The sequence below is a fragment of the Elaeis guineensis genome, chromosome 14 (assembly GCF_000442705.2).
Source record: "Elaeis guineensis isolate ETL-2024a chromosome 14, EG11, whole genome shotgun sequence".
NCBI classification, from domain to species: Eukaryota; Viridiplantae; Streptophyta; class Magnoliopsida; order Arecales; family Arecaceae; genus Elaeis; species Elaeis guineensis.
In genome coordinates, this window is record NC_026006.2 from 66,915,483 (window position 1) to 66,940,529 (window position 25,047).

Genomic DNA, 25,047 nt, shown 5'->3' on the forward strand with positions numbered 1-25,047 from the left:
GCCTCCGTGGTCACTGCAGGGCGCGGAGAGCTAGGCTCCGCCGCCGGTGGGGGCGGGGAGGCCTCTTCCCGACGGGAAGAGCGCCTGGCCGACCCAGTGACTCTCGATCGTTGAGCTCTTGTCTTAGTCATGCTGTCCCCTTCCTGGCGCGCCAATCTGTTGCGGCCAATCGCCTCGTCGTCCGATCGTCGGGAAGCGTGCACCTGCAAAAGGAAGTCCGCACTGACCGGAGGCGGCTCCGGTCGGGGACCCTCCGACGGTCAAGTCAGAGAGGTGACTGGGCAACAGTGAAATGTAGACAGAGAGCTCTGAGAGAGGAGAGAGAGAGAGAGGAGCGAGCCTGCGTTTTGGGAGAGACGGAGCGGATCGATCCTTGCACTGTTGCCTTCCCCGGTTTATATAGTGGAGCACAGTATGGCGCCGTCATTAATGGCGCGGACAAGTGAGGACCTGTCAACTCACTGTGGACTGTCAGAGTCGCCGTGAAAACGTCATGTCGCCGTGTGGCCGTCCAATCACCAGGGTTGACCCCGCTCTCGGCGGGACAATGCCCCTAGGTAACTGCGCCGCATGTCCGTGTCAGAGTTGACAACGTCTGGCGGCTGTACGGTGGTTGGAGGAGCCGACCGACCCAAAGTCGGTAGCCAGCTGAGTGGTGTCGGGCCCCTCCATTGGTCGGCGAGCTTCATATGAGTCGGCCATCAGACCTCTGGGTTCAGTCGGTCAGGACGGATACGCCCGACATACCCCCAGTCGGCGATAGGCCGTTGAACGGCCGGCAGTTAGCCGCTGAAGGCATCCGTCAGTCGGTCGCCCCGACCGACGATCGGTCGGTCTATCGGCTAGTCGGAGTCGTCCGTCGGAAGCGGTCGGGCCGCCAGTCGGTCGGACCGCTAGCCGATCGGTCGGGCCGCTAGTCGGTCGGGCCCTCCGGCAGTCGGTCGGTCGGTCGGTGGGTATCCCCCAACAATTCCCATTCTCATTTCAGAATGCAACCCTTCACAACTAAACATATCCTAAGTTTCTTTAACGGAGGGGCAAGTGTGCATGCGGACCAGATTTTCCTCTATGTTACATCCATGTCCTTTTCTGAGTTGAAGTTAAACTTTAGAACAATTTCTCTGGTCTTTTCTGATTCAAGGTCTATATGATTGGAGCTGGCAATAATTTAGGAAACAGTATGCTCTATGAACAGTTCTGCTATTAAATTTTTTTCCTAGATGCCCAAATGACCAATGGGAAAAGAGTACACCAACCGATACAATGCAAACCAGAAAGAACATGCGTACGCTACCAACAGATCCAAATTATTGGAAGTCGGTTTCATGAAACCTTCTTTGCAATTCATACTGCAAATCATGTTTTGGGACATTATTACAGTCTTCAAGGCAAAGTCTCTGTAAACACGAGTCCAAAGCTGTCCTCTATGTCCAAGATTTTTGGTTCAGGAAAGATGCTCCTGCAATTTCTGCAGCATCAACTTGCAGATTAAGAATTGGAAAAATGCCAAGGAAGTGAACAAATGAACATCACTTTCACCTTCACCTCAGCCATGAAGCTCACCCAACACTTAAACATTTGTATTGTTCGCAAGGAAGGCAAGTTACTGCCAAAGTCTTAAATTTAGCAGCTCCCTAGTTCTAGATGCTCGCAGGTTATCAGCTAAGCAAGGATCAATTTAAAATTTTCTCCATTCTATGGTTCATTACTTTCACACTCCACCCTAGTGGTACTGGGTGTGAAAGCTGCAGTATCATTTTAGGGTGGGTTTTTTTAAATTAGTCTGTTGCTGTCATCCATAAAGAAATTATACAGCCTGCCAATTTTGATCCTCTCTTCTTTATCCATTTTCTTTATTGGAGCCGAGGAATATCAATTAGATGCCAAAACATACAATGACAGAAAAAGGGTATAAATCTAAAGTGAATGAGGACTAGAAGACCATCAGCAGGTAAAAAAGTGATATGAACTTTAAGGGGTATATACAGATATCCATGTAAGGATTTCCGAGGAGCTTATATAGAATTTGGGATTGGGTGTATTATATATTTCAAATTCTAAATTTGAGATTGGTTATATTATATATTTCAAATTCTATGTTGTATTGGAGGTTGTTTATAAATTCACGGAAGATTATAAATGAATTTGTTTAGAAGCTGGTATTGTCTTGATCTGCTTAAAGAATTTGTTTCAAGTCCATGAAATAAATTAGGGTGAGTGTGAACAGCGGAGGATTTTAAAATACTAGTGTGCTGCTCATTTTGTAGTTTCTTTGAGGTCCTTTTCCTTGGAATTGGACAAGCTAATTGGTTTCAGAAAGGAGGGAAAGTGATGTTGTGAATTGGGCTTCTTGGTGTTCTTTTAAAAGCCCCGAATGCTGAAGCTTCTACCTCGACCCAAGTGTTCATCCAAGAACCTAAAAGACAAGCCGAATATTCGGAGGTGGAACCTTCAAGAGGAAGCAGATAATGGCAATGGATTAAGTGGTTTATGGGCTTGTGGGAATTTTCTTTTTTTTCCTTGGACTTGTTTTTATTGTTATTGTTTTTCGTAACATTACAAAAAGTTCAGGAAATTGATTTGCTGGAGAGCTTATGCTATTCAGTTATTATTAAGGTTTCCAATGACAGGTCTTGTATTGCATGAAGCTATGTTCTTAGTGTTCTATTCAGCTCTGTTCTTTTCTGCATTCCAAGAAATCTTTGGAGTTCGCCTTAGTCAAGACTAGTTTAGGTCTGAAGAAACCTCTTGATAGGGTGTTATTATCCATTTCGTCTAGTTGAAGAAAGCTTCATATGGTTTTTGGATTTCCCAAGGTCTTGTTGTATTGTTTTACTCCCTTGACTTGACTCAATTGCTTATAGCTCATGTGCTAGTTTATTTTCAGCTCAAGTTGCACCACTGTAAGTTTTCGAGATTTTCGCAGTTGGATCTTGACTAGATTCATAGGGACACCCTCAATGTCAAGTTGAATTAAATCAAGCTTGAGCTCTTGGAAGAACAGGAAGGTCAGTGGCTGTAAGTTGCACAGCTTCACCTTTCTTTCTGTCCTAGGGTCTTCTAGGCTTGATCCAAAAAGAGTGGAAGCAGTATGGATGAGAATGGTGAAATAGATCAGCTAGAAGAAGTGATGTTGCCAGGTTTTCGATTTCATCCGACGGATGAGGAGCTTGTTGGGTTTTATCTGAAGAGGAAGATTGAGCAAAAACCACTTGCCATTCAGCTTATCAGGCAACTGGATATCTACAAATATGATCCATGGGATCTTCCAAGTAAGCCACTCCTTTGTGCTGCAGTCTGAATTATCCATCATTATCTTTCATGAAGAGTATATATGCATGTTTATACATCATAATTTGCCCAAGTTGCTTGGTTTCATAAAATTACTGAAGTTTTCCTTTATATCTAACTAATTTAAACTTTCTGTCATCAAGATTTTTAACTTTAATATAGCTTCTAACCAGTAATATAACATACTCAGCCTGCCATATCCTTTGTTCCTTAAGAATTCTTTTTTAGTGAGAAGATGCAATAGAACCTTACAAAAATAAGTTAAAAGTTTGGTGCTCTAGGTTACTATGGTCTTCTACACTAGGGCTCAGGGCAAGATTAAAAGAACATTACTTATCACAAAAACTTGGAACATCCTAACTACTTACTTGGTATTGAGACCTCCTTATGAGCTTTCAAAGGGGAAAAATCTCAACCTTTTTGATATAGTGAAATATAATGTCTGCTTCTAATTTTTCTCTCATCTTCTTGCTATATCCACTGAGAAGAGCTAGCTATGACTGGAGAGAAGGAATGGTACTTCTACTGCCCAAGGGACCGGAAATATAGGAACAGCCCAAGGCCTAACAGAGTCACAGGTGCTGGATTTTGGAAAGCCACAGGAACAGATAGGCCAATCTACTCCTCTGATGGAACTAAGTGCATAGGCCTAAAGAAATCACTCGTCTTCTACAGGGGCCGAGCTGCCAAAGGGATCAAAACTGACTGGATGATGCATGAGTTCAGGCTGCCATCTTTATTTGATTCATCCCCTGCCAATAGGCCTTTTAGTAAGAACATTCCTGCCAACGTAAGCAATTAACACAAACTTTTCGGCTTTAGGCTAACACATTTTGTTTACATAATATTAACCTCTCTTGGTACTGAAAACAGGACCAATGGGCAATCTGTAGGATCTTTAAGAAAACCAGCTCCGTGGCACGAAAGGCACTGCCTCAGTCCTTGCCATCTTCTTTACCTAAGATCGATGATGCCAACCAATTCGCTTTCGAGAACAGTACTTGCATGAACCAGTTTGGTAGTAACAATGGCTTACAGTTGCAGCAGCAGCAGAGAAACATAACTCATCATCTTGATGCTAGCTCTTATGGAACCAGCAAAAACAGCTACAGACATTCTTTACCTCCTATTTCGAGTGAAGAAATACCTGCTAACTTCATGTTCTCTCCTGTTGAACTATCAGTGCAAAACAAGAGATTACTCAAAGTTGCTTCCATGATTCATAACATCTCACCAACAATGTTTACTGATGTAGAGAAGGCCTCGTTGAATATAGATTTTGGACAGCCCAAAAATTGTGATGGAGTTGGAACAGATTTACCACTTGAGGTAGTTCAGCACTTGGGAAGTGGAGAAGAAGAAGGTAGCATGAAGGTAATCGCAAATACAAGCTTTGCTGCCAATGATCATTTGGAAACCATGCATGCAATCAGTTTTCCCTTGGGCTTGCTACCTAAACTTTCTGATGAGGGGAAAACCAACTTGCAATGGGTTTCCTCGTTGTGCGCAAATGAGATGTTGAGTTACCCTACGAACGAATGTTATACTTGAAAACAAGAACCATATAGAGAGTGAGGTTCATCTTGCTAGTATTGCAACTAGCTTAAACTTAATTTAGAGTTTGTTGCTTCACTCTGTACCAGCAATAAGAAGTGCATCTTGCAAATAATTAACAGAATGAGAAGATTGGTTATATATTCTGATATTATTTTACAGAGAATGAGCCAGAAGGCATAATTGGAAATATTTCATCAGGTCTAAATGATTGATATGGAGACGAGTACAACCTTCTAGCCACAATGTTGCACAATAAGCAGAAAGAACTGAAAAAAAAAAAAAAAATCCTAAGAAAGTAAAACTTTTCAGTACATACTATCCGGCAAGCATCTGATGCAAAGGTCCAAAGGAATCGACATATTTATACTGCTTGATTCCTGACACAACCTATGGTGGTTGCATTCTCCCAAACCATATCGTCGCTAGAAATCTCTCTAACACATATAAAGACCATGGCTTCTTCCTACTTGCAAATAAAACAATTGGTCAAGTGCAAGCACTGTCCATTCGAATGATGAGGTTTGAGGTAGTTGTGCAAGCAGATATCTAATGCCTTAACGGAATCATTCTTAGCAATCCTTGTTTTAAGAGCCCCATCATGATATTATGTCAGGATGTTCCATTAAATGAGCTCCAAGTTGAGGATGAAAGATCATCTGTGGGGTTCTGACCAAAACATGAATCTGAACATTGGAGGTTTGCAAAGGGTGGATAGATCTCCAAGCCTTCACATTAATATTTAGAGTAGGGTTTCTTGCTTCTGACTAAGATATTTACCATTGCCAATATGCATAAACCTTGCCCAGCTCTCATAAAGCTTGCCCAAGTCTTAGAAGTCAGAACTATCTACTCAAAAAAGGTCTTAGAAGTCAGAACTGTAGACAAGTAAGGCTGTCAATATTTTACTTTAGTCAGAACTGGAGAAAATCAAGATAAATTACCAATATTTTACTTTTAAAAATTTTCTTTTTCCTGTCCCAAACTACCAGTTTAAGAACCGGATATCGTGCCCGTTAACTTAAAAGTGATTTTAAATATTGTGACTTAAAAGGAGAAACAGCAACTCTTGGATCATTGGGGGATTCTTCAGCCGACAATATAGAAGGTGGTAGAGTGGATAGAGCCAAGAACCATGGCCCTGGACTTTCCAATGGGGCTTCAAAATTCTGGTGCCATCTTCTCCTTGCTTTCATCTTTTTTCTCCTTCTAAATTATGGGTCTGCTGGGGCTTCCGCCACCAAGATCGAGAAGACCCTCCTAAAAGGAAAGAAAGGATCCCTCAACATGTTGCTCCAATCCCTCTAATAAATTACTTCAAGTTCCCTTGGCCTTGCGGCTGAATAAGGGACGACTCCGTTTTGGAAAAAGGGCTCATGCTAACCCCAAGGAAACCGTAATTTCTCCCCCTTTTCCTTTTAGATCGGAGAGGATCTGATCATGGGCTCGTCCTTTCCAAACGGGCTCAGCCCAAAATGAGATGGGCTCTTCTCCTCATGAGGGACAACCCAACAATCTCCCTCCCCCAACTTATGAGGATGACTTCATCAAACTCAAGACTTGTTTGGCTTTTGTAGAATACAGGGCAATTTTTTTCCATTTTCCCTGAGTTTTGTGGTTCTGGTTGCAGTGAACTGATCATAAGAGGACACAGAGTGGATACATGTGTCATACAAAGTATATTTACAAATCATTGTCAAATTGCACTTCAACTGCATCAGATCAAGGTGATTCTAAAGGGAATGGTGTCGGAATCAAATTGAATCATGTGTATTTTGCTACTTGATGCCTTCTGGACTAAAATTCGAGCATACCACACATTCCATGGGTCTTAGCTACCTAAGGACTAAGGACCACAACCAAAATGGGTGCACCTGTTTCCACATAATATGACTATAAAGCAGATAAATATAATGGCACAATTCAAGGACTAAAATTCAATAATAAGACCAAACCATGAGCCTGAAAATAATGATAAGGCTGGGGCATTCCTTAAACCTTCTCATCATCGCAGTTACATGGAGCCTTTTGGAAGGAGAGAAATAACGGGGTGTTTTTTAAACTGGTCCGGGAACCATAAACTGCACACAATGGTGCCTTCTTCTCATCCTTCTCTTGGCTCCCTTTCGCGCCCAAGCATTTCTCCTCTTCTCTCCTCGGAACTTGTATCACCTCTCGTTCCTTTTCTCAGCTGTTTCTTTCATCTTACATCCATCTTCTTTCTCTGTTTTGTACTAAACTTTGCATGCTTTCTTCATTTTCTGAACAAAGCAGGAGGAGTTTCCCTTCTCTCTTTTATGGAAAAAATAGAAAAATTTTGATGGCATCCCTTGCAATTATTTGAAGCCCAATGGACATATAAAATGCTCTTTTGGGAGAATTCAATATGACATGACCTGAAACAAGTGACACACTAGTGGATCCTGTGAACCCAATGTTGGATTCCGATGGTGTAGGTGTTTAAAATTTTCATTCAAAACATCCGATGCATAGAAAACTCCAATGCCCAGAAATCTTTGAGTATAATAATCAAAGTACAATAAATATAAATTAGGATAAGAAGAATATCTGTAGCGCTAATCTCAATTTTCACAAGACGTCCAAGCGTTCGCCCTACAACGATGATCCACACAAAATTGAATAAAAAACAGTGCTCCTTCTTTACCTTGCTTCAAGAGTTCTAGTCCCTAAAACTTGACTAGCCTTGTATCGGTTAGGTTTCTTCAAGAATCTGACTCCATCATCTCAGAACCTCCTTTGAACTTCTGATTCTCTTTTTTTAAGACCCTCATAACCCTTGTTAGGATAAGATAAGGCTTTGTCTTAAATTTCAAAGCCTTGTCCTAAAACTAAGATAGGTTGTAAGAAAGAAAGGAGAGCAACAGAGACAAAATTGAAAACTCAATCTGAATGCATTGGACACCCATCACCCTGGTCAATTTATAGCCACCAGAGGGATGCCAAAAGAGAGGGACACACCTCATCTAAGAGGTCTATCTGATCTGATTATCAGAGATAAGAATTCTTTCAAACAGAAGGACTCTTATCAATGATACAACGATCAGCACCCTGCTCTACGCATGCGATCAGAGAAGGAATGTTTTCACATCCCTTTTCAAATAAAAAAAATTTCAAAAATTCATTGTGGATAGAAGATTCAATCTTGATTCTAGAACACCGAATGAGTGGATGAAATTTCCCATAAATGGACGTGGTCTTGCATCCTTTCACGTGAAGCCTGATCATCGCATGTGCAGGCGTGAGGAGGAACTTATGGCATCCAGATAACTTTGAAAAAATTCTAAAAAAATCATCCAAAATAGCTTATCAAACTGAAACATTATCACAAAAAATCATTCCATTTTGAAAGTATTTGATTAGGAGAAGGACTCTCCAATCATGAAGAGATGTGATGCTTTTGCACCATGCACGCCAGACATCCTTCTTTTTCTAATTTTTTCTCCAACCCAAAAAATTCAAAAAATACATCTCATACTTTGAGATGTGCACTAGAGGATGGAGGGTGATATGGGCTACCACATGTATCTTAATCCGATACTAGAAGGACTCCTCCTTTTGCCCACGCCAACATGCACGCGCAAAACCTGTTTTGCACCAAGAGTCCTTCACAACTTGGACTCTTCATTATTGATATTAAAACAGAATGTGGCATCCCAATTTAGGCTGCTTCTAGGTGATATGACTTGACCCAAATTTTTATTAAATTGGACTAGCTAATTAGCAAGGGATGAGACCAAATAGATCTCCAAAGGAGCAAGGGTTCACATATGCTAGTATGCTTATTGGAACCTTGATTGAATCCAAAATTTCAATCAACCTTTTTCAAAAGAATTTTGATCAATTTTTATATGTGTGTGAACCCATTGGGTTCCACATCTAACCAATAGTAGGTTCAGGTGTAGTTGACCTAATTTGATTAATTCCAATCTAATTGATTACGATCCAATCGAGCTAACTCGAGCTCAACAATTAGAATCCTTTCTAATTGACGATTGAATTAAACTCTTTAATTCGATAAAAAATCTATAAGTCAAGATTGACGTCTAACAATGTATCATGACTATCCAGAAGATGTGAAATTTGATAAAAATTCAAATATATCTTTCGGTGGTAATTACCATGCAATTTCATCTTTCGATCATCTCTGCATCTTGAATATGTTCATGACTATGAACCATGTTAAACTCAAACACATATTCATATCGATTCTCAATTAACCAATGATGACTCTGATAAAAAAATATTAGAAACTCTTTCTAATCTCCTTTCTGCTTTTGGCCAAAAGACTTTTTTTGAGTTATCTAGGATTAAGAATACACAGGATGTGATCTCTCTTATTAGGAGTGATCGATTATATATTGACTTACTCACAACCTCCATACATACTCCACCATATCCAGACACCCCGTACATTTTTTAATGCCATGCCTGGATATGAATCAAAATATGGGTTCATGTGCACAAAATTCTATGGTGGTCTCAGGTCTAAGGATCACTTACATAACTTTCACTTAGAGAACCATATTTGACATGCAAGTAAGGCTTCCATAAAATGTTCTCTTTCATCGAGTCAATTCAGTGGACTCATTTTTCAATGAGCACCCACATCCTTGTATTAGTATCCCACATAAGTGGCTAGTGAGATCTGCCACTCTCTCCATCGAGCATACATAGGGATGTATCAGTCTATTCGAAATATTGATCCCCGACTTAGAACTCCTACCGATCAGAAATATTTAGATTAGAGTTTTAGGTCTCACTAGCATGACCCATTCATGTCTTCTAAAACTATTGCCCTAATCTTTGAGATTCATCATAATTTTAGACATAATAAGATGCAGCTAATATGATGAATTAATGCCTCAAATAATAAATATCATTTCATGAGTTGAAAAATTATGAAGAAAAATTTCATCGCAACACACTTGCGATTGGCATATAGGGCACTCTTCTTTCAATCTTCCATTTGCACTAAAGACAATCGTCTTTGTATCTCATAGAAATAAGATGGCGATCATATAGCTGCTGTGGTATGGCTTTAGTGAATGTGTTTGCTATATTGTTTCTTCTGTGTACTCGTTCAAGAATAACATCTTGGCTCTAAAGAGATGAAAATGTCTGAGGATATGTTTGGATTTATAATGAGATCTAGGTTCCTTAGCTTGAATAATGGCCCCAGTGTTATCACAATAAAGTGACACTGGTCCTTCAATCTCAGGAACGACTCCTAAATCCATAATGAATTTCTTCATCCAGACAGCTTCCTTAATGGCTTCACTAGCAGCGATGTATTCTGCCTCAGTAATTGAGTCAGATATTATCTGCTGCATGAAACTATTCCAACTCCACTGCCCCACCATTTAGGATAAACATATATCCTGATACTGACTTGCTATCATCTGGATCAGATTGAAAACTAGTTTCAACTCTGATCCTCCACTATATATGAAAAAAATATCTTTAATCCTTCTTAGGTACTTTAGAATATTTTTCACAGCTTTCAATGATCCTCTCCTGGATCAGTCTGAAATCTGTTAGCTATGCCTAAAGCATAAGCTATATTAGGCCTGGTACATTGCATGGCATATATAATTAATCCCATAACCGAAGCATAAGGGATTTCATTCATCCTCTTCCTTTCTTCTCTAGTGTCTTTGGACATATTTTCTTAGAGGACGTATACCATGACTTGTAGGCAGATAACATCTCTTACTTGCCTCCATAATAAACTTCTTTAATATGAGATCTATATACGTGACTGCGATAGCCTAACATCCTATTAGATCTATTTTATAGATCTTTATACCCAGTATATAGGATGCTTCACCTAAGTCTTTCATAGAAAACTTATTCGCTAGCCAAGTCTTGATCAATTGCATCGTTGGGGATATCATTCTCAATGAGCAGTATGTCATCGACATACAAAATTAAGAAGGCAACAGCACTCCCACTTGTCTTCTTGTACATACATGGTTCATCCTTATTTTGATAAATCCCAAACTCTTTGACTATTATATCAAATCGGATGTTCCAACTCCTCGAAACTTACTTCCATCCATAGATGGATCTCATTAGCTTGCATATTTGATTTACCCTTCCACTTGAGATAAATCCCTCTAGCTAAGTCTTATAGACCTCTTCCTCTAAATTACCATTGAGAAAAATGATCTTGACATCCATCTACCAGATCTCATAATCGTAGTATGCCGCTATAGCAAGCAAAATCCTGATGGACTTGAGTATAGCCATTGGTGAGAAGATTTCTTGGCCTTTGACTGAAATCCTCCGCCACTAACCTAGCTTGTAGGTTTCTACTTGGCCATCTGCTCCGATCTTCTTTTTGAAGACCTACTTGCACTCTATTGGGTCACACCCACAGGTGCATCAACCCAAAGTCCACACTTGGTTGGTATATAGCAGTCCATCTCAGATTTCATGACTTCCAGCCATCTGTTGAGTCTCTACTCATGATAGTTTTCGAATAAGTTAGTGGATCATCATCCTGAATGATGATGATCAATTTGTCATTCTCAATGACAAAATCATATTTTAGAAGGCTTGACGCACTCTATCTGACCTTCGGAGAGGAGGTGAGTATGGTGGATGTACTTCATCCTTGGATACTTCTGATTGAGGATCTTCTTGTGGTCCAACCACAGATATTTCTGGATCGATTTGTAGATCCTGAACTTTCATAAGTTCAATATTCCTCCCACTTCTTCCTTTTTGGATGAGTTCATTTTTCAAGAAAGTGGCGTGCCTACTCACAAACATTTTTTGTTCAATAGGATGGTAGAAGTAGTATCCATTAGTTTTCTTAGGATACTCTACAAACCTATACTTGTCTGATCTAGCACTAAGCTTATATCTAAAACTATTTTTGACATAAGCAGGATAGCCTCAAATCTTAAGATGTTTCAGATTAGACTTTCTTCCCTTCCATATCTCATATGGAGTACTTGCAACAGACATTGAAGGCATCCTGTTTAAAATATATGTGGCAGTCTTTAGGGCATATCCATAGAAAAATATTGGGAGATCAGTGAAAGCACATCATGAACCGCACCATATCCATCAAAATGCGATTTCTCCTTCTGCTACACCATTTAACTGGGGTGTATAAGAAGGGGTCCATTCAGAGAGAATACCTTTACTTTTAAGATGATCAAAAAATTCACTCGATAAGTATTCTCTTCTTCGATCAGATTGAAGAATCTTGATACCTTTTTCAGTTTTTTTTGATCATACATTGATACTCCTTGAATTTATCAAAGGCTTCGAATTTATATTTCATAAGATACACATATCTGATCCTGATAAATTTTTCATAAAAATGATAAAATAGGAGTATCCTCCTCTGACTTGAGTTATCATTGGTTCACATACATCTGTATGTACTAGAGCTAACAACTCATCGCCCTCTCTTTATATCCAAAAAATAGAGTCTTGGTTATCTTATCCATGAGACAAGATTTATAAGTTCTCAATGATTCATAATCATATAGGTTAAAAAATTTTTCTTTGTGTAACTTGTTAATTCTTAACTCACTAATATGACCAAGGTGACAATGTCAGAGATATATGATATTTACATCTTTTCTCTTTCTTTTCATATTTCTTTCAATATGAAAAATATTTTCATTGAGTATAAGAATTAAAGATTGTTATCAATATAACCACTGCCATAAAATTCATTAGAAAAGAAAATGGAGCATCTATTTCCATTAGCCTTATTTCATAACCTTGTTTTAACAACAAGATATAGAAATAATATTTCTAATGCCCTTTGGCATGTAATAAAAATTTTTTTAATTCTAAAATTTTGTCTAAAGGTAAATCAAGCATACAGGTTCCACAACCTCTGCACTAATGGACTCTCTACTTGTGCCATAGAGCTCGAGATCACCTTTTTTCAGACTTTTGATATTCTGTAGTAACTGTAATGAATTACAAATATGCGATCTGTAGGTGATATCTAATACCCAAATATCAGAGTCTGAACTACTCAATAAAAAATAGATCTGTATCATATACACACCTTTTGATGCTATACTTGCACCATGCTTTAATCTTGCAAGATAATTCTTGTAATTATACCCCAATGCCAAACTTACCACAATAATATCCTTATAGATATCTATTTTCTTCTTATTATTACTGACCATCCTAAGATCAGAAATATCCAGAACATCGGAGTTCTTCTCCGATGCAAACCTAACTTGCAAGTTCCTCAACCAATCCACATAGTTTAATCGATCAACATACTTTTTTCTATGGTATCATGCAGTGAAAATAAAGAAGCCATAATGTAGACTTAAATCTATATAATAAAAAAGAATAATAGTATAAGCAGACCACTCATGTTTAACATGCATAACTAGATGAGGATTTTTAAACTAGTTATGTCTCTCACTATTTTATCGAATATCATAGCCTTCTCTTATGGTAGACGAAAAATCTTAATCTGATTTTTTAATGGGGTGAGACCCTAATCCCTCAATAAAATCTTGTGGATATCATAACAAACCTCAATGAGTTCAAAGGTAGAAAAATCTATCCAATTGCATCTCATGCAATTCTCAACATAACTTGCCTCTAAAAATACTCATAGCCTTGTGGATGTCACAACAAACTATAGTATTTTTAGTTAAGTCAGATCCTTCATTTTCATACAGTCATATCTGAAAAATACTGCTCTTGTGGATATCACAACAAAGCAACATATCTAAATATACCGTAAAGTATATAATATGCATCAAGATAAATTCACATCAATCTCTATAGCAAGCCTTGTGAATATCACAATAAATCTACTATGGTTTTTGATAGGATATTGACTAGGCATGAAGGAAGGTATATGTAGTGTTCAAAATACTGAGCTATCTTCATTCAAGATTCGAACTAATCCAATTGGCCAAAAAATTTAAGATTGGTGGGGGTCCCTCCGTTGCTTTTTTTAGATACAAATAAAATTGGCCAGGCTAGCAACGGAACCAATTAAATAACCACCGCACTTGCAACACTCCTTAGACACTAATTGATTAATCGATTCAAGAAATAGGTCAGCTACTGTTCACAACACTATGACTTAATATAATTTTTATGAAAGCTTTAATGATTTCAAGTACATCTTAATTCAATCAATCATAATGATGTACTATTATAGTTGTATCTTAATAATCATAACAACTAATCATGGCATCTATTCATATCTCTAAGATATGAAATCATAATCATACAACAAGATTATATATTAAGCATTTCAAGTATATCACATATGCATGAGTTCTAATAGCATGTATGAATATAAAATATTCTTTTCATGGTTCTTCTTCTTGGGACATCACAGTAGCACCCCTACACGCCATAAGAGTATCCTATTGAATAGGAAGAGAGGGTCTTTAAACCCTACTTGCTCTTATGACTGGACGGTCTGGTGATGAACCCCAATTAGAGTACTAAGCTACTAAAAAATATTTTATACATGCATCATACATTTTATATTTAAAATATATCTCTAAGACATGCGAGGATTTGGATGTTCAATCGGGTTCAACCCTTGACCCGACATGAACCAAATCAAAAAATCATGCTTGATCATAATCAAGACAACATTTTAACCTTTGATTATATATATCAAGGTAGACTCTAATACCACTGTTGGATTTCAGTGGTACAGCGGAAGGGTTAGGTGTTTAAAATTTTCATTCAAAATGCCCAATGCACTGGAAACCCCAATGCTCAGAAACCCTTGATTATAAAAATCAAAGTGCAATAAATATAAATTAGGATAAGAAGAATATCTGTAGTGCTAATTTTAATTTTTATAAGACATCCAAATGTTCACCCTTCAATGGTGATCCATACAGAAATTGAACTAAAGACAGCGCTCCTTCTTTACCTTACTTCAAGAGTTCTAGCCCCTAGAACTCGACTAGCCTGTATCGGTCAGGTTTCTTCAAGAACTAACTCTACCCTCTCAAAACCTCCTCTGAACTTCTAATTCACCTTCTTTAGGACCCTCACAACCCTCGTTAGGACCAGATAAGGCTTTGTCTTAAATCCCAAAGCCTTGTCCTAAAACTAAGATAGATTATAAGAAAGAAAAGAGAGCAATGGAGACAAAATTGAAAACTCTTTCTGAATGCATCGGACACCTATCGATCAATTTATAGCCACCAGAGGGATGCCAAAAGAGAGAGACATGCCTCATCCAAGAGGCTTATCTGATATGATTATCAGAGATAAAAGTTCCTTCAAACAGAAAGACTCTTATCAATGATACGTCGATCAGCACCCTGCTCTACGCGCACGATCAGAGAAGAGATATTTTCATGTCCCTTTTTAAATTAAAAAAATTCTCAAAAATCTATGTAAATAGAAGATTCAATCTTGATTCTAAAACACCTAAATGAGTAGATAAAAATTCCCACAAATGGATGTGTTCTCGCATCCTTTCACATGAAGCCTGATCACCACGCGTGCAAGCGTGAGGAGGAACTTATGGCATCCGTTTGGCATCCAGACAAGTCTGAAAAAATTTTAAAAAAATCACCAAAATAGCTTATCAAATGTGAAACTTTATTACAAAAAATTATTTCATTTTGAAAGTATTGGTTTAGGAGAAGGACTCTCCAAATCATAGAGAGACGCGATGCTTCTGCGCACGTGCCAGACATCCTTTTTTTCATTTTTTTTTTTTCACCCCGAAAAATTCAGAAAAAATATATCTCATACTTTGAGATATGCACCAGAGGATGGAGGGTGATATGGGCTATCACATACATCTTAATCCGATGCTAAAAGGACTCCTCCTTCTGCCCATGCCAACATGCATGCGCAAAATCTGTTTTGCGCCAAGAGTCCTTCACAACTCGAACTCCTCATTATTGGCGTTAAAATGGGATGTGGCACCTCAATTTGGGCTGCTTCCAGGTGGCATGATCTAACCCAAATTTTTACTAAATTGGGCTAGCTAATTAGCAATAGATGAGTCCAAATTGATATCAAAAGGAGCAAGAGTTCCACACGTGCAAGCATGCTTACCGGAACTCTGATTGAATCCAAAATTCCAATCAACTTTTTTCAAATGGATCCTTAGCCAATTTCTATATGTCTGTGACCCATTGGGTTCCACATCTAGCTAGCAGTAGGTCCGGATGTAAGTTAACCTAATTTGATTAGATTTCAATCTAATCGATTAAGGTCCAATCGAGCTAATCTGAGCTTAACAATTAGAATCCTTTCTAATTGGCGATCGAATTAAATTCTTTGATTCGATCAAAAATCTATAAGTCAAGATTGACGTCTAGCAGCATATCATGACTACCCAGAAGATATGAAATTTAATAAAAATACTAAATATACCCTTCAATGATAAGTTACCATGCAATTTAATTTTTTGATCATTCCTGCACCTGAATATGTTCATGAGTATGGAACCATGTTAAATTCAAACACATATTCATATCGATTCTCAATTAACCAATGATGACTTTGATAAAAAAGTATTAGAAACTCTTTCTAATTTTCTTTCTGCTTTTGGCCAAAAGACTTTTTTTGAGTTATCTAGGATTAAGAATACACAAGATGCGATCTCCTCTTACTAGGAGTGATCGATTCCATGTTGACCTACTCACAATCTCCATTACACTCCATCATATTCAGAACATCCCGTACATGTCTTAATGCCATGCCTGGGTATGAACCAAAATATGGATTCATGTGTACAAGATTCTATGATGGTTTCAGATCTAAGGATCACTTGCACAACTCTCATTTAGATAATCATCTTTGACATGCAAGTAAAGCTTCCATAAGATGTTCTCTTTCATCGAGTCAATTCAGTGGACTCATTTTCAAATGAGCACCCACATCCTTGTATTAGTATCCCACACAAGTGGCTAGTGAGATCTGTCATTCTCTCCATCGAGCATACATAGGATGTGCCAGTCTATTTGAAATATTGATTTCCAACTTAATGCTCGTACGATCAGGAATGTTTAAGATTAGGGTTTTAGATCTCACTAGTATGACCTATTCGTATCTCCTAAAATCGTTGCTCTAATCTTTGAGGTTTATCATAATTTTAGACATAATAAGATGCAGCTAATACGATGAATCAATCCTCACATAATAAATATCATTTCATGAGTTGAAAATTATAAAGAAAAGTTCCATCGTAACACACTTGCGATTGACTTATAGTGCACTCTTATTTCATCTAATTTCATATTATTGTAGTGTAGAAAGAAGACGTCATTAATCTTACATTATTTGTGAATCAAAAGAAATTCTGATTTATATGAGATGAAATATTATTTTTAATAAAATATTTTTAAAAAAATAAAATTATGAGACCTCACGCTATAACGTTCGGAGACCGAAACAAACAGTACCCATAATTTGATAGGATGAATAATGTACCATGGGTACCTCCAAACGGAGATGAACCATGACAGGACATCGATGCTAACTAAAAAACAACCGTCCGTGGCCCCAAGAGCGTGAGAGAGCCGTTACATTAGCGGTCAAGGGACTCAAGCCCGTCGGACCATCTTTCCTTCTATGTACTAGTCGCACCTCATCAGGAGACATGATACGTTTAGTGTTAGGTCATCCAGGACAAAACTCCTCTCACAGTGCTGTTACAATTCCAGCATGAGAGACACAACGCCCCACCAACCACTTCAGAGTGAAACACTTCTCTGAACAAACTTGAGACTAATCTGGAGTGGGATTTCAAAATGCCAAAGAGCCAACGAATTCACTGTTACAGCTAGCTAAGGAAACGCAACGTTGTCTGGGTTCGGCCACCAGGCTTTGCCCACTGTCACTATAGTACACAGGCTTTAAGGTGGGCCTGGTTTCTCTTTTAACCTGGCTACATATTTGAAACCATGGGTAACTTTTCCAGCGAAGGGGAAAAAAATATGGGTAGCTTTGTCATGTCCTTACATTTGAGAGATCTTATAAGTCAATAAATGATAGGAAAGTAATAGCTGCTTGAAGAGATAAAAATTGATGAATATGGCCAAATATTAATTGCAGCAATTTGGATAAGTCTTGCTGAGCTTCTGATAACAACACTACTGCCATCATAAGATTAGAGATTTATAGTTATTAAAATAATGAAAGACAAATAGGAAATACAGATGTCTAATATAGATAGATATTTAGCCATTTGAGAGCTGGATTAGGTGTAATAATTACCGAAGAGTCGGAAAATATGCTATAAATTTGGTTACTAATTACATACTAAATGACTGATCTACTATTCCAAAGTCTGAAAAAAAAAAAAAAAAAAAACAAAAGTGTTAGCCGTTACAAATCCGCGTGTCTATCAGCAATTGTTGGTGAGAGCGGGGGCGGGTTTCCTACGTTCAATTAACCCGCTCCTCCTTACTTTGCATGGGTTTTTGTTTTATTGCGGGGGTGGAAAGCATTGATTTTGGCCTAAATTAAAACCACCACCTCCACCAGCTAACACCTCACACCATCTCAATCTAATCAGTTCAACATCTGGCATTGCCATTTTTGTCTCCACTCATCTCATCTGGTCCATTTCGTGTGATGGGAGAGGAGAACGGGATGGGAAAGGAGGAGATGAGGATGGGAGAGATGGAGGGGGGAAGGGCCATGGAGGTAGAGATGGCGAGGGAAAACTTCTACCCTCTTCCACTTTACTCCCACGAGGACGTCGTCAAGGACAGGGCTCTTTTCATGGATTCCATGCGACGTTTCCACCACTCCATGGGCACTAAGCTCTCGTACGTAGGACTTGCATGACATGCTTTTGGTTCTCTTTCTTCTTTTTTCTTCTCTCCTCTCTATCTGTTGCGTTTATAGAAATTTTTTTTTTTTTTTTCTTTTGGGATATGTTTATGGACTTGGATGATCTCTTCTTTCTTTGATGGAGAAGGATTCCCGTGTTAGGAGGGAAGGAGATCGATCTGCATCTGTTGTATAAGGAGGTGACTCAAAGGGGTGGTCTTGAAAAGGTCTCTTTCTTCTCTTCTATTGTCTGTTTCACCATGGCATCTTAGACACATCATGCTAAAAAAGACTGATAGTGTTTGATTACAGCATCCTTTATATTATTGTTATTAATAGGTGATTTTGGAGAAAAAGTTAAGGGAAGTCGTGATGGCATTCAGTTTTCCTCCCACTACCACTAGCGCATCCTTCGTACTAAGGAACCACTACTTGAGCCTTCTGCACCACTACGAGCAGGTGTACTTCTTTGGAGCACAGGGGCCTCCTGTCCCTCCTGCCGGTAAGTGGGCTTTAATTCATTCATATAATATACAACTCCACATTATTTTTTGTAAGAGTATCATGGATTTATTTTACCAAAAGAAAATGTATCATGGATATATTGTATAAAAATGGATCATAAATTTAATTATTTTGTCCTCGATATTTTTGGTTAAATGTATTATGTCCTTAATATTAAGAAGAGAAATAAGAATAATGTGGTTGATGGGTGTAGCTTCGTGCCTGACCAAGACCCCAAGATCAAGCTTGAACGTCATCCGGATGCTTCCGACCTGACCACGAAGAAGTCCAGGAGAAGGAAAAGAGAACATGCAGAGCCGCGAAGCAAAGGTGAATCTGGCCCATGTTTGGAGTTGATATTATCACCTGCTAGTTTTTTGGTAGTTTCCCTTTACTCTGTTGTTTAGAACATACGAGGATTTAAAATACAGATTCCATGTTCTTTGTGGCCTAAACTGTGGGTAAAACACTAATTGAGAGCTAGCTTGTCGTATTAAGCATATTGTTAAGATTTGACGCCTCGAGATTTAGCCACATTGAGCCCACAGCGAGGTTCGCGGCGAAAAACGGAGTCCAACGAGACCAAGATCACCTGAAACGGAGCTCGGATGGAGGAGATACGAGCTTTTGAAGTCGGCACGAGAATCGAGGTGGCAGAGGACCGCCAGCGACCGGCGGCGGGCGGCAGCGGCGCGGCCGCAGGCGGCGGCGCGCGGGACGCGCGACCCAGGCCTGTGCGGCCCAGCCGGGCGCAGCCCAGTCGGGGTGCGGCCCAGGCGCGCGCAGGCCCGCACGCAGGCGCGGCCCAGGCCCGCGCGCGGGCCGGCCCAGGCCAGCGGCCTGCTGGCCCCTTGCCCCGGTCCACCGTAGACCGGGTGGTCCACGGCGTGGCCTGTAGACCGCGTGGGCATTTCCCACGCATTTCTCACGGTCCACGGTACTATTTCGTGGACCGGAGCGCGATCCAACGGCCTAGGTGGCTCCCGGTCTTGATCCGACGGTCTGGGACACTGATTTGGCTTGTTTAGGACTCTTAAACCTAATCTAATTAGGTTTTAAGCTCTGTTTAACCCTTTAAAAGGGCCTGAGACGAACAGAGAAGTGGTGTGTTAGGGTTACTCACCGTACGAAGGCCGTACGACCCGATTGAAGAGAGAGAGGCGGACGTGCTGTGAGAGAAGGAGCAGGAGGCTCCTGGACAGCGGTCGCCAGGCACTTCAGGGGTTCAGGGGGGTCTCCAAGAGAGAGAGAGCTTTTGTGAGGGGAACTTCATGTGAGAGAGAATTGGGTGTACAAGGGTTGAGGGTGAGGTCTCCTCTTGTAAAATTTTCTTTTCATAGTGAAGTTTGCATGTCCCATGGAGACGAGCCCTTTTGTGGCTGATCTATGTATTTTGATTGCTTTCTTTTTTGTTTTGTTTCTTCTTTCTTCCTGCTGCATCGCGTGGTACTGAAAGGATCTTGGGAGGTGGTAGCCTGGCTCGACTCCATCCAACAAGTGGTATCAGAGCAAGGCCGTACAAAGGACGCAGATTGCAGTGGTGGTGAGCAAGACTGAAGATGGAAAAACAGGAACAATCAAGATGGAGATCAACAAGTTCTATGGTAAGAGCAATTTCTCCTTGTGGCAGGCAAGGGTGAAGGACGTGCTCATCCAACAGGGGTTGATCGATGCTTCTTGTGCGATGAGAAGCCGACCACCATGGAGGTGCGGGATTGGAAACGGCTACAGATGCAGGCGGTGAGTACATCCGCATGTACCTGGCGGATGAGGTGGTGATCCATGTGCTGAGCGAGACTTCCCCGACGGTGTTGTGGTCGAAGCTCGAGGAGTTGTACATGGTGAAGTCTCTCACCAACACACTTTTCCTCTGGAGTAGTTTTACCAACTGCGGATGACTGAGGGACAGAGCGTGCAGGAGCATCTGAGCCACTTCCAAAAGATCCTCACCGACCTTCTCAGCGTTGGCGAGAACGTTGAGGAGAAGACCAGGGCGCCGGTTTTGCTGGCGTCGCTTCCTCTTCGTACGAGTCCTTGGTGATGCTCTTCTAGTGGAGAAGAGCTATCAAGATGGACGAGGTCACCCGGCAATACTCCAGAACGAGGTTCTCAGGAGGGAGAACCCAGCTTCGAGCTCAGGTGTCGATAGCTCAGCTTTGGTGGCTTCTGGAGGTGCAGGAGGCGGTAGACGGAGCAACAGGAGATCGCATCGAGGGCGGTCTAAGTCAGGAGGGACTTGAGCAAAACCAGGTGTTACCGATGTGAGGAGTTGGGGCATCTAGCCAGAGATTGCCCTCAACTGAAAAATCGGACGGTGGCTGCTGTAGCGACGGCCGGCAGTGATTTATATGGAGATGTCTTTGAGATATCTGACGAGTATCTACTTCTTCCCAGCAGTGGATATTAGATTCTGCATGCCCTATCATGTATGTTGCAGAGAGGAGCAGTTTGACTCCCTGGAGAACAGTGAGGGCACTGTATATCTGCCGGATGGATTGAGCTGTGTGATCAGAGGCATTGGACGGTCAGCTGGGGACACATGATGGTGCAGTGAGGAGATTGGGGGAGGTCCGATACATACCATTTCAGGCGAAATCTTATCTCACTTAGCAGACTGGATTCGAGAGGCTACAGGATGGTAGCTGGTGGAGGAATCCTAAGGGTGCTACGCGGCGATAGGATTGTGCTGGAGGGAAGAAGGGGACAGAGGACATTATTACCTTGCAGGGAGCCCAGTGCGAGGTGGAGCATCGGGAGCCAGGTGGAGCCCAGAGCGAGGTGGAGCTCCAGGAGGCGGATCGGGCACGAGACAAGAGACTCAGGAGGATGAGAGGCGACGTCGCAAGGTAAGATTCCTATTGCCGTAGGATGATGCCCGACAGGTCTCAGGTCAGGAGGAGCACAGCATACGACGGAGATGGGATCGAGCAGCCTGGCCTGACTCCCATGTTTGCCCATCCATGATCAGCAGGCGATTGCCCCAGGGCATGAGGGCGAGGAGATCCAGAAGCTCTCGGAGTTTGGAGGAGGCGAAATATCGAGTCGAGGTGGAGATTGTTAGGATTTGATGCCTCGAGATTCAGCCACATTGAGCCCATAGCGAGGTTTGCGGCGAAAATGGAGTCCAACGAGACCAAGATCACCTGAACGGAGATCGGATGGAGGATATACGAGCTTTCGAAGTCGGCACGAGAATCGAGGCGACAGAGGACCGCGGCGACCGCGGCAGCGGCGCGACCGTAGGCGGCGGCGCGCGGGACGCACAACCCGGCCCGTGCGAGACGCGCGACCCAGGCCTGCGCGCGAAGCGGGGCCGCGGCCAGGCGGGCGCGCAGCCAGGCGGCGTGCGGCCCAGGCGCGCGCGGCGTCGGCCAGGCGCGCGCGGCGCGCGCAGGCCCACGCGCAGGCGCGCCCAGGCCCGGCGCGTGGGCGGCCAGGCCAGCGGCCTGCTGGCCCCTTGCCCCGGTCCACCATGGACCGGGTGGTCCACGGCGCGGCTGTGGACCGCGTGGCGTTTCCACGCGTTTCTCGCGGTCACGACACTATTCCATAGACCGGGCGCGATCCAATGGCCCAGGTGGCTCTGGTCTTGATCCGACGGTCTGGGACGCTGATTTGGCTTGTTTAGGACTTAAACCTAATCTAATTAGGTTTTAAGCTATGTTTAACCCTTTAAAAGGGCCTGAGACGACAGAGAAGTGGTGTGTTCGGGTTTCTCACCGTACGAGGCCGTACGACCCCGATTGAAGAGAGAGAGGCGGACGTGCTGTGAGAGAAGGAGCAGGAGGCTCCTGGATAGCGGTCGCCAGGCACTTCAGGGGTTCAGGGGGGTCTCTAAGAGAGAGAGAGCTTTTGTGAGGGGAACTTCATGTGAGAGAGAATTGGGTGTACAAGGGTGAGGTGAGGTCTCCTCTTGTAAAATTTTTTTTTCATAGTGAAGTTTGCATGCCCCGTGGAGGCGAGCCCTTTTGGTTATCCATGTATTTTGATTGTTTTCTTTTTTGTTTTGTTTCTTCTTTCTTCCTGCTGCATCGCGTGGTACTGAAAGGATCTTGGAGGTGGTAGCCTGGCTCGACTCCACCCAACACTATGTAGAAGAAAAAATTAGATAATAGCTAAAATTGACTGCGGTTATTGTGTAATAGCTATTTATTCCGAAATAATGATCATTATCCATCTATATAATAATAGTATAGCAATACGTGATAAAGAGGCTATATTTTGTGTTGACACCTCAGCTTATAGGGTAATTCTTATAATGTCACATGTTTAGTTTTAGTTTTTTAGTTTTAGTTTGTTATTAGCTTCATTCGACTTCTGCGGATGGGAGGAAGGAGGGGCGGAGGGCGAGGGCATGGCAGCGGAGGATGGAGGAGGATTTTTTTTCCTGCATGGGTGAGGGTGGTGACTGGGGAAGGGGAGAGAGAGCTCGGATGTGGATCACGGAGTGGCAGTGAGGGATGAGAGGAAGGAGGGACGGAGGTCAAGGCATGGCGGTGGAGGATGAAGGAGATTTTTTTTCCTGCAGTATCTTCTCGACTCGCTTCATGCCTTTTGCCAGGGACCCCCTCCATGCTTCGGATGATCGTCGTGTGCTTGGAGGTGGGGACGCCGACGATGCCAGTGAGTTGCTGGAGGCGAAGAGGGCCCCAATCTCAGAAACGATGAAGGTGGCGAGGAGCTAGTGCTAAAGCGAGGACCATGCCACTGGTGACGTACTCGACGGCCTTCACGATGGTGAGCTTCTTGAGGTCGTTCTGGGTGAGGGTGGTGATTGGGGGTGGGGAGGGGAGGGGGGCTCAGATGGAGGTCATGGGTGGCGGTGGGGATGGGAGGAAGGAGGGGAGGAGGGTGAGGGCCGACGGTGGAGGAGGAGGAGGATTTGAGGGTGGAGATGAGAGGGGGAGGAAGAGGAAGAAGAGGGAAGGAGGGTCAAGGTGGCCATGGAAGGGATGGGGGATGGGTGGTGTTGGGGTTAGGGTGGGCAAAAGAGGGTTTTAGAGGGAGGGGAGGGGATAGAATATTAAAATAAATAAATACGTAGATAGAACCCCTCATGCTTCGGTGATCGTTGTGCGCTTGGAGGTGGGGATGTTATGGGATACAAGCATCGGGGCTGGGAGGCATGGGGTGCAAGCATCGGGGCCTGGGAGGAGTGGGGGTCGTGCGGAGCATTGCGGGGGTGGGTGGGGGCGGGGGATGGGGGCGTGGGGTGCAAACATCGGGGTCGAGGAGGGCAAGGGGTCGCACGGAGCCACGGGAGGCATAGGGTTGGGGCTTCACCGAGGCTTGGGGGGAGGGGGCACCGAGTGGGGAGCTTCACCGGAGCCATGGGGGGCATAAGGTGCTGCATGGGGGAGCTGCGAGGGTGTGGGAGGCCACGAAGGAACAACGGGTGGTTTGGGGGCTGCGAGGGATGTAGCATGACGGTGGTGGTCTGGACATTACGAGGGGAGAGGGAGGCGCATGGCGCAAGGACGTCTGGGTGTGGGGCTCAGGGGGGAGGCATGAAGGAGAGGCGACCGGATGAGGTGCTGCAGGTGGCGCATCGGAGGGGGAGTAGGTGCGGATCGACCGTGGGCAGAGGAAGGCGAAGGATTTTGGGGGGGGGAGGGGAGAAGAAGGGAAAGGAGAAACAAAAAGATTTTTTTATTATTTTATTAATAATAAATTTTATATTTTATTAATAATAAAATTTTATTATTTGATCAAAAATAAAATATTACTATTTTTCAAAATAAAATATTATTATTTTATTAAAAATAAATATTATTATTTAAATAATAATAAATAATTTATTTTATTAATAATAAATATAATTATTTTATTAATAATAAATATACATGGCATCTGAGGGATGTGGAGCAGCGGCGGACAGGTGAGGAGCCCAGATAATGCCGGGGG

The 25,047-nt window shown here is 42.1% G+C and overlaps 2 protein-coding genes across 2 annotated transcripts; both read left to right on the forward strand.

Annotated features, from left to right (window-relative positions):
• The first annotated feature begins 2,415 nt into the window (after positions 1-2,415).
• LOC105041732 (putative NAC domain-containing protein 94) lies at positions 2,416-4,919 on the forward strand. Its single transcript, XM_010918742.4, has 3 exons — positions 2,416-3,272; positions 3,780-4,081; positions 4,165-4,919. The coding sequence occupies exons 1-3, from the start codon at positions 3,092-3,094 to the stop codon at positions 4,840-4,842; spliced, it is 1,161 nt and encodes a 386-aa protein (XP_010917044.1). The 5' UTR covers positions 2,416-3,091; the 3' UTR covers positions 4,843-4,919.
• Positions 4,920-18,394: 13,475 nt separating this feature from the next.
• LOC140853668 (high mobility group B protein 9-like) lies at positions 18,395-23,828 on the forward strand. The gene is made up of 5 exons (XM_073248320.1): positions 18,395-18,635; positions 18,788-18,866; positions 18,979-19,141; positions 23,448-23,538; positions 23,705-23,828. Exons 1-5 carry the CDS (start codon positions 18,439-18,441, stop codon positions 23,826-23,828), a joined length of 654 nt encoding a protein of 217 aa, XP_073104421.1. The 5' UTR covers positions 18,395-18,438.
• Positions 23,829-25,047: the final 1,219 nt, after the last annotated feature.

Bases quoted from the DNA above. Each gene is read 5' to 3' on its own strand.
- LOC105041732 (XM_010918742.4), top strand. From the start codon at position 3,092: ATGGATGAGAATGGTGAAATAGATCAGCTAGAAGAAGTGATGTTGCCA. The intron at 3,273-3,779 runs GTAAGCCACTCC...TCCACTGAGAAG, and splicing joins TGATCCATGGGATCTTCCAA to AGCTAGCTATGACTGGAGAG. The intron at 4,082-4,164 runs GTAAGCAATTAA...TACTGAAAACAG, and splicing joins GTAAGAACATTCCTGCCAAC to GACCAATGGGCAATCTGTAG.
- LOC140853668 (XM_073248320.1), top strand. From the start codon at position 18,439: ATGGGAGAGGAGAACGGGATGGGAAAGGAGGAGATGAGGATGGGAGAG. The intron at 18,867-18,978 runs GTCTCTTTCTTC...TGTTATTAATAG, and splicing joins AAAGGGGTGGTCTTGAAAAG to GTGATTTTGGAGAAAAAGTT. The intron at 19,142-23,447 runs GTAAGTGGGCTT...GTTTGTTATTAG, and splicing joins GCCTCCTGTCCCTCCTGCCG to CTTCATTCGACTTCTGCGGA.